We start from the raw sequence: 9,855 nt of genomic DNA, 5'->3' as shown, positions 1-9,855 counted from the left end.
ATTTAAAAGGGGAATATTTCCAAATATAATAAATTTAAACACATGTAAATAAAATAAAATAAAATTTCACATACCTAACAGATTAAAATAACATTTGCCACAAAATATAATTTTTCAATTTAATCAGAAATCTGATAGTTAAGAAGTTTTTGGATATTTTTGAAAGTTACGGATGTGAAATGTAAGGAGTTAAGAAGTACAAAGAAACTGATTGTTAAAAGGGTGTCTAAAAAAACGACAAAAAAAATGTCTTAAAAACAGGATGTTATAAACTTTTTTTTTAATAAGCAGGATGTTATAAACTTATAATCGCATTCACAACTGAGATAGGAAAATAAACTTCATAGAAAATTTATACTCATAATAAAAGGACAAAGATTCTAATAAACTGTCAACACCTCCACAAAGCATGATTTGTACAGTGCGTAAAGTTGTAAACTACCTCACCATTTTATGAACATTACACCGTGAAAAAAAGGGCCTGTATAGTCATCATCATCGCCATAATATTTTCATCTTCTCTGCAGGGAAACATCTGAACCTCGTCTTGCTTGAAATTCTATGTATAAACGTAAAAGGCTACAAATGTACACATTTTTGCAGTACAATCAACAACTTTATTTTCAATCAGCGGAAACATATAGACTCTTGATGAAGAAGCTTGCACTAAGCTCAGTTAGCTAGCTGTACAAACTACAAACAAACATTATTTTTCTATGTCACGCCTAAGCAGGTTGAGGAGTCTGAGCAGCAATTCTTCTTTCTGCAAAATATTACATCACAGGTTAACAAATGTGTTATGTGACAACAAGGAGTATGAGAATGGAAATGGGGAATAACATGGAAAAGTACCTCCAGCAGCAACAAGTTTCTCTACACGCGCAACAATGTGCTTTCCATAGGTGTACTTCTTCAATGCATTCAAATGAACTTTGATTCGCGAAAGAATCAGCTCGCGTTGATGGTCGTCACATGTTTCTAGCACCTTTTGGACAACATAATTTGCAAACTGATCTTTCATCATTGCCTGCATAATACATTAAAAAAAATCAGAAAGACATGCAATAGGATTGGAAATAATGAGATCATTCATCATTGTATTAAACCGAAAAACAAAGGTCCAATCAGCTTATGAGAGTGAACTTAAATGCATATTGGCATTGCCTTCGAATTTATCATCAGACAAAGAAGACTAGTGATACATATTAGAAAGAGAGTTCAAAAACCTGAAGAGGCTCATTTTCATCTGTGGTTCCAAGCATCTCGCTGACTAGTATTTGGCGTTCTGAAGGACCACTGAAGGTCAAGCATTTCTCCACAACATTGGAGGCAAACTTTTGTTGACTCATTTGAACTATCCTCCCTGCTAATTCCTTTATTATAGTAGAACGCTCATGAGGCTTCCCATGTTCCAGTACATGCTGTTATTACGCGGAAAAAGGAAACAAAACAAGATATCAACTCAAATGTTTAAATGGCATACTACATGAATATCAAAGGAAGTGATGACAAACACTGTAATATTAATAAGGTAGCCGTGAAATAGGGCAGACTGGAGACCAAAAACATGTTTCAGTTGCAAAGAACCAACCTCGGAAAACATATTAACAGGATGTCACAACATAAAGCAACAGATTTTGAAAAAATTAATTATATGTAACAATTATCGCAGCAGCATTACATCTGTATTCATAAGTGATAACATTAATAATAAATGAAGTTAAATGATAACTGACAAAAAAAAGTTTTCAAGTGGCTTTAGTCAGAAAAATAAAATAAAAACCTGAACAACGTAGTTGCCATACTGATCCTGAGCTAACATACTAACAGAACTTAAAATCTCATCCATAACTTTCTGCTGCGTTGCAGGGCTTTCGCAGTGCTCCAGTACTCTCTGCCAAATGAAGGTATTATTATTATTATGGCATATAAATTTAAAAATAAAAGTTTGTTATCATGTGACAAATGAATTTTAGATGCTTAATAGTAAAACAGTAACAAAAGCAATTCAGAAATCTTACTTGTATCACACGACAACCATATGGATGGGTTGAGAGTGACACAACTTGATCAAAAAATGTTGAAACAATGAAGTCAATTGCATCTTCTGGGACACATTCAATACACTTCTGAATGACATGATTACCATTCTGATCACGTACACAGCGCATGATATTACCATCAAGCTCTTGAACCATCTCAATTTTCTGATCCAGATCAACAACTTCAATTGCCTAAAAAGGGATTCATAATTGAAAGAACAGAGAAAAATGATGAGATATTCAAGAAAATAACAGATAGGAAGACATAAATATATCAGACTATTGTCAACCTAAATCTCATCAATACCTTTTGGATGACCCGACAACCATACATTTGAAGGCTAAGTGTCAGCACATGACCAAGAAGCTTGTTGGCTAATTCTCTTCTCTGGGGTGCAAGTCCATGCTCAAAAAACTGCACGATGTAAATCAACTATTGCTCAAACCATATCCATGAAAAAGAATAATTAACTGAGAGTAATAATTTTTACCTTTTGAACCACATAATTACCAAAGACATCAGTCATCAAAACAAGAGCATGTGGCATGATTTCCTGATAAACCATGTTTTTTTCTTCTGTAGTTGCTGTTTCAAGCTTCTGTTGAATAAATCGGCTCCCATATTGATCCGCACTGTCGATGATAGCAAATTAATTCAATTTAATTTTCAGTGGCAGAATAAAAATACATCAAAAGACCAACAGGCAACAAAATATACCTGAATTCAACAACATGTCCAGCAATTTCAGAGAGCTCAAAACACTTGGCTTTATTGCTCTTGAACTCTTCCAACAGAGAAGATGCAAAGCTTTCATCCATGTTCCCAGTATCTACATGCCAAGATCCCATGACCCCACCTAAGTTCCTCATTCCAGAAGCAAAACGCATGTTTAGATCGTTGTGTCTGATGGGACTTCCAGACGCAACTGGAGAAGCAGAGTTTGCCATTGGACTTCCTGGATAAGACAATCCAACCCCGTATGCTGGATTTCCATAATAACCATGGTGGTTGGAGTTGGCTGATTTACCACCCAGTGGTACATTGTATTGTGACTTTTGAGGCGAGATAACAGACCCGAGATAAGCTTTCTGAATCTCGAGTAAATTCATGTATGAATTGCCCAAGTAGTTCCTGTCCACAGAGGGGTCATTAAGAGCAGCAAGTTGTGCTGCAGCATATTCAGATGTCCTCATGTACTGAAGATACACTGGATCAACAAACGGGGCCTGAAGACCGCCCCCTGCAATTTGATTTCCCATCCGACCAAGACTATGCACATCAGAAGGAGAACCAGCTCCAGAAGCCAAACCAACTCCAAGAAATCTCGAATCCATTCCAGGGGATGCCATTGCTGATGCTGCAGCAACATTTTCAAACAAGGGTGGCAGATTACCGGTGCCATATTGGTTAGTCATCAAGGATGTCAAACCGGGATTTCCCGTATAACCACCTACGCCATAGTTAGTAAATGACGAATTCAAACCATCGATACCCTGGTACTGAGCTGGCAAATTACCTCCTCCGCTAAAATGGGAGGGCGATCCTTTGAAATACGAGTTATTTGAAGGAACAGATAAGTTTTGCAGCTCAACCTGCCGATGCAGAGATAGATTACTAAGATCCGATCCACTCCTGCTCTTAACCGAACTCTGCAAATGCCCTGATTCAGATTTTTTAAAATATGCATGTTGCTTGCCATGATCTTGACCACCCTGCATCCCAAAAAGGTATCTCTGATGATTATCGACATCTGATTCAACCTGTGATGGCAGATGGTTTTCATCACCTGCTGACAAGTTCATCCCTGACAATGCAGCCACAAGATCTGCTGACTCGTTCTTGCCGGATGAAACACCGTTAAAGGCATCTGGACTGATAATACCTCTCTTGTCAGAAGCAACGTTTCTCCCTCCACCAATAGGTGTGAGGCATGGACTAGGAGCCCTTGCAACATGTTGTGGATCAGGAGTAGTGCTTCTTGACAGTGAAGATCCTCCTAGAGCAGCAGCATAAGAATATGAAGTTGGTAGACCAACATTTTGAGTTGTAGATGATCCTTGACCGTGAGACAACTCTGCTTCAGAAGTATTTAAGACATCAACATTTTCATCAAATGCATTACGACTTGCTGGACGAGAAGGAAGGCCTGTGATCGAGGTGTTCTGGTCCATATCATCCTACAAAATTAACGGTCATCAACTATTGGTAGAATATCAAAGAAAGTATAAGCTAAATTCACTAGCAAAATGGCAAATTAAGATGATAGCAAGTAAATGTAAATAGAAATTGCGAAAAAATATAAGTCTAGGAATTTTCGTTTTTCAAAAAGATAGAGAGCAAATATATATTTATAACATATAAAGGCGTACAAAGGGTACACTTAGATACCAGTTACCAACTGTAACGGAAAATTTTAATTTAGATAAAAGAGTGTAACTGAAAATATAGATTAACAATTCAAAAAGTCAACATACAGATGCCAATTTCCAAATGTAACCGGAAATTTAAATTCAAATTTAGATGGGAATTTGAATAACTAACAGGGTTTAAATAAAAAATCAGATGCTAAGTAGTGCCAGTATTTCCGCAAGTGCATTAGAATAAAAACTTTCAAAAGTCAAAAAGAAACAGAATAATCTTAATATATGACAAACATAGGCAGTAAGGCCAATATAAACATATACTCTGCTTCAACACTGATAAGTATAAAAATATGCGATAAAAAATTCATCAAAACTGCTGGTCGTAACGTGTATACCCCCACAAAAAGCTTAAAAAGTATGTGGCCTAAAAAAGATGATTGCCAAATATTTCATGTTGAATGCAACAAATGAACTAGATGATGTGGGTAAACAATCATGAAACTAAGATTAGATACCACAGGAGAATCAATCATGAAGGAACATCAGTCAAAATATATGAATAAATAAAAAGATTCTGTAAAATTCATAAAATATCATGCTGGCATCACCATAACATTGAGCTAGAAAAAAACGGTAAGACAAAAGCCACGGATTAATGTTGTCAGTTACCATTTGATTAATCAAAATAATTATAATCATTAATCAAAACTGTCTAAACAGGATCACACATCAGAACATTAAAATCGAAACATTCAAACAGATAGAATGATATTCAGATTACAGACTGCATTATTCAATTCAATAATCCAACACAGCATTAAATAGAAAAAGCACAATCTTCCCAACAGAACAATAACTGAACACCTAAATCTGTTATCAACCATCCTTAACTTAACAACACAAAAATAAACTGAAGTATTAACAAGGCTAAAAAGTGTTGACAACAGGTAACAAACAAGAGAAATAGACTACCTGAAAAATCTCAGCAAGGCTCTTCTGTTTGTTCCTAAGCCCCAAGCCAGGTATCCCAATAAGACCATCACCACCCCATTCAGCAGAGCCTCTTGGTTTTTCAGCATCCACTTCACTCCTTTCTTGCTTCCTAAAGTTAAAACCCGGCGGCGTCGAAAACATTGCCCTACCACCATTATCATCAGTCATAATACCCTTCCTTCTATCTCCAATCCCACCTACACCCGAGCTACTGCCTTTCAGTCTCTGCTGAAACCTCCAATCCTCTTTCGACAACAAAGGAGGTGGAAGCCTAGGATTCAAATTCACATTCGAATAATAATACGAAAGATAAGCCGGATCCGACCTAAGCTCTTCCTCAGAAACAACTCCATTCACATCCTTATTCCCAGCAAAATCCGAAAAACCAGCCGTACCACTACCACCAGCACCTCCACCACCACCACCAAACAATCCTCCAACTGCACTCAAAGAACCTTCCACAGTAGGTGGAGCTGATCCACTCCTATATATATTAAGCTCCCGTTCGCGATCACGATCATCGCCATCGCCTTCTTGTCGTCGCTGCTCCCGAAGCAACATCCCTATTTCTTTCTCCAATTCATCACCATAATACCCCTCGTTATTACCAAGAACCGGTCTTCTTTCCAACTCAGACAACATTCTTTAAAAACTCAATTCAATATTATCAAACAAACTCTCCTATAGATAAAAACTGATCACTACCGAACACTAATTAACAAACCCTAATCCAAAAAAACCTAAAAACTCAATCTTTTTATCATCAAAAAGCATAAACAGCCCTACCCTATATATTTGCAATAACTAGAAAATTCTGACTTACAGTTAGTTACTGAAGCAGAAAAAATCAAGCTTATTCCTCAAAACTTCTTGAAGCTGAAAACAGAAAGAGTAGTTAAGAATGGTGCAATAATAACGAGATGAAAACAGAAAGAGAGGAGAGATAATCAATCTGGCGGCGATTGGTTCTTGCAAGAACCCTTAGGGTTTTGTTCCATTCTAAAGAAGAAAATGAGGATTAAATACACAAGTGAAAAATAACGATGATAGAACCAAAAACAAAAACCCAACCCAACAAAACCCAAAATTTTTTTAATTTGTTTTCATTTTTGATATTGTTGAATCTCGAAAATATACAGAATATTTTTATTAGTATTTTATGTATTTCCTAAACCTTAGGGTAATTGACCAAGTGATAACCGACTGATGCCAATGTAATAGAATGAGAATTTGTTTCTCAATGTGTAAAATGTGAGCGACTGACACGTCGGTCAATTAGATTCGGAAGATCAGTAAAACATCGGAAAGGACAGTAAATTTCGCACTACTCTTTCTTCACTTCTGTTATTATGTTGTTGTGAATCATGATTGTGTGTTTTTTTTCCAATTTTTACCATTTATCTAGGCTCTGTTCAACCCATTTTTATTACTTGAACTAGTATGGTATTTTCTTGTATACTGAGTGGCATCACAGAGTTGCCTAAAGTTGTAATAGAATTAATTTGTAAATGCTAGCTAACAAATCACAACTCACTATTATTATTTTTAAAATATAAAGAAAATTTTAAATGACATTTTTTTTCATTAGTACATTTAAAGTTTACTGTGCATCAGAAAGTAAATTTCATCTTATTAAAAAATATATGTAATATATTAACTATAATTATAAATACCATTAAAATATAATAAATTATATTAAAATATTAATTTATCATAAAATTTTATATTTTTTATAATAAAATGTTAATATTTATTTTAAAAAAAATTAATTTTTTTTATTAATACACAAATTAATTACTATAAAATTAGATATGGTAATTATTTATTAATTGTGATAGTAAATGATTTTAAAAGCCAATGTAGTTTACCAATAATATGTAATTTTTGTTTTTGTTTCCGTGAATGAGATGATATAATTTTATTATTATAAAAAATAATTTAATTTTGTTTTATACATCAATCAATTTTATTGAATAAGGATTTTAGTTTATAACTAAAATATAACTTGACATTTATGTTATATTTTAAATTATTGTATTCAAAATTTAAAAAAATGATATATATATATATATATATATATATATATATATATATATATATATATATATATATATATATATATATATATATATATATATATATTGTTCTGGACTGGGCCAAGGCTAGGCCCAGCACCGCTTTCGGCCCAATAAGCCTCAGAGGCCCATGTATAGTTCATGGCCTTCCGACAAACCTCGCTCGGCACCAACACCGTGCTCGGCGGACATTCTCCCCCGGACATCATCCCTGCCGAGGACCCTGCTCCGCGCAGGGCTCTTTCATATCCAATCCTCCGAATAACTCGGATCCCACGTGGCTCCTAAAAGACCGCGTCTTCCCTTGGACTTCGGAGCGGTTAACCAGGACAGAGGGCGTACACGCACCTCCGATATTTCCGCTCAGGAAACCTGGCAGTCTCCTAGTTGGGCTTGGGAATCCAACCCAATAGCGAGATCATGGCCCAGCGCTGGGGGCTATATATACCCTCTTTAACTAGAGGGTCAGGTATTCAATTCTTACTCACTCTTAGCTAGTACTTGCGCTCCTTTGCTCGTCAACTTACTTCGGCATTGGAGTACCTTGCAGGTACACCCCCCCTCCTCCTCCTTTCTAGAAGATCCAGTCCGAGCAGCCTACGACGATTCTTCTGATCAGGTACGATCAGTGGCGCCGTCTGTGGGAAACTTGCTTCCCCATCTTTAAAGAACAAAGATCAAAGCTAATCATCTCCAATCGTCATGGCTGACAACAACAACATCCCAAGCGCTGACCCTTTCCTCCTTCACGAGCTGATCGAGGAATCCTCCCGCGAGCTAGCTAATCATCGTCGGGGGGATCGTCGGCGACAAAGGTCCGGGCATGAAACCCAGGACACCCAGCTGTTGCAGGTCCTACAACAGGTCCAGAATGTTGACCATGTTCCTCCAGAAGGGCACGTCCAGAACGGCGAGCAGGTCAGAACGACCAACGTGCCGGAACATGCCCAGAATGTGAATGAGACCGACCTCCGAGACGGGCAACCTGCTTCCTCGTTCACCCACACCTCCGAGAGGCGGAGAGCCCGTAACGGGGAGGAAGAGGAACCGCTCAACATTCCCGAGGATGCTGACCCCATCACCGTCCGCTTACTCAAAGAAATACAATTAACGAACAGCCTCCTCAGAATTCAGGATGACCGAATTCACGAACTGGAAAGACAGCGGCGACGTCGCCCATCTCCACGGAGGCGCTACAGGTCACGCTCCTATTCCTCCTCGCGCTCGCCGCCGAGAAGATACCGCCGGCGTTCCCCGTCCTCTTCAAGGTCTCCCCCTAGAAGACATCGCCGCCGGAGGACTCGTTCCCGTTCTCCACACAGAAAGAACAGGAAGAACCAGAAACCTGAAACTGCTGAACAAAGAAGCCCCTCCCCCGAACAGGGCCGTCGGGGCCCCTCCAAAGCTGCGACGGGCAACGACCAAGAGGATCCCCGACGGAACAGGCACTACAACTCACCAGGACCGAGTGACGAAGAGGACTTCCGCAGCCCCTTGTCCGCCAGTATCCGGAGGGCCCGCCTCCCTCGGGGGATGGAAAAACCGCCAGTATTGGACCAATACGACGGAACCACTGACCCCGACGACCATATCCGGAGCATCGAAGCGGTCATGGACTATCACGTCGTCAGAGGCTCGATTAAGTGCCGCATTTTCCCGACCACCCTCAGAAAGGGAGCGATGAATTGGTACAGGAACCTCCCTTCGAACTCCATCCATTCTTGGACCAAGCTCAAAGAACTCTTCTTGAGCCACTTCACAGCCTCCCGACGGCAACCGAAATCGGAAGCCAATCTCGAGGCCGTAGTACAAGGACCCAACGAACCCCTTCGAGATTACCTTGAAAGATTCAACAAGGAGGCCGTCCAAGTGCAGACGGAAGACTACATGAAGAGGTACATCTTGGAGCGAGGACTTCTCCCCGGCAGTGACTTCAAGAAAGCTATTAAGATTGAGAAGGTGCACTCGATGAATGACCTCCTCGACAAAGCAAAGGCATTCATCGATTTTGAGGAAGGCGAGGCAGCCGCAATCAGAGCCCCGAGGGGCAGTGGTGCCGCTCGCAGCTCAAACCTTGAAGACCCGGGGTCACGCCGAGGACAAGATAAACGAAGGGACGATCGATCCCGAGATGTCAAAGAACGGCGGGGACCAGCAGGGCGTTTCAACGACTACACTCCTTTGAACACTTCCCGGGAGAGAATCCTGGCCGACTGCCAGAACGCCGAGTTCAAGAAATCCAACATCAGGCCCCCGAAGTCAAATCCTACAAGACCGGGGACGGACAAGTCCAAGTACTGCAAGTACCACAAGAGTCACGGGCACATGACCGACGAGTGCATACATCTCAAAGATGCCATAGAGACCCTGATCAAAGAGGG

General features: G+C 39.4%; 1 protein-coding gene across 2 annotated transcripts; it reads right to left on the bottom strand.

Moving 5' to 3' along the window:
• Positions 1 to 327: 327 nt before the first annotated feature.
• On the bottom strand, positions 328 to 6,556 carry LOC131621726 (pumilio homolog 2-like). Of its 2 annotated transcripts, none has more exons than XM_058892769.1 (10): positions 6,223 to 6,556; positions 5,379 to 6,080; positions 2,761 to 4,220; positions 2,534 to 2,675; positions 2,350 to 2,457; positions 2,022 to 2,234; positions 1,784 to 1,894; positions 1,227 to 1,421; positions 853 to 1,027; positions 328 to 763 (listed from the first exon to the last, which is right to left on the bottom strand). In XM_058892769.1, the coding sequence occupies exons 2-10, from the start codon at positions 6,039 to 6,041 to the stop codon at positions 726 to 728; spliced, it is 3,105 nt and encodes a 1,034-aa protein (XP_058748752.1). In that variant the 5' UTR covers positions 6,042 to 6,080; positions 6,223 to 6,556; the 3' UTR covers positions 328 to 725. The 2 variants fall into 2 exon arrangements, with proteins under 2 accessions (XP_058748752.1, XP_058748753.1); XM_058892770.1 differs by having other exon boundaries at positions 5,379 to 5,968.
• Positions 6,557 to 9,855: the final 3,299 nt, after the last annotated feature.

The sequence above is a fragment of the Vicia villosa genome, unplaced genomic scaffold, assembly GCF_029867415.1.
Source record: "Vicia villosa cultivar HV-30 ecotype Madison, WI unplaced genomic scaffold, Vvil1.0 ctg.000010F_1_1, whole genome shotgun sequence".
Classification (NCBI taxonomy): Eukaryota; Viridiplantae; Streptophyta; class Magnoliopsida; order Fabales; family Fabaceae; genus Vicia; species Vicia villosa.
Note: the sequence above shows the minus strand (reverse complement) of the source record. Positions and strands in the feature narration are given on the sequence as shown.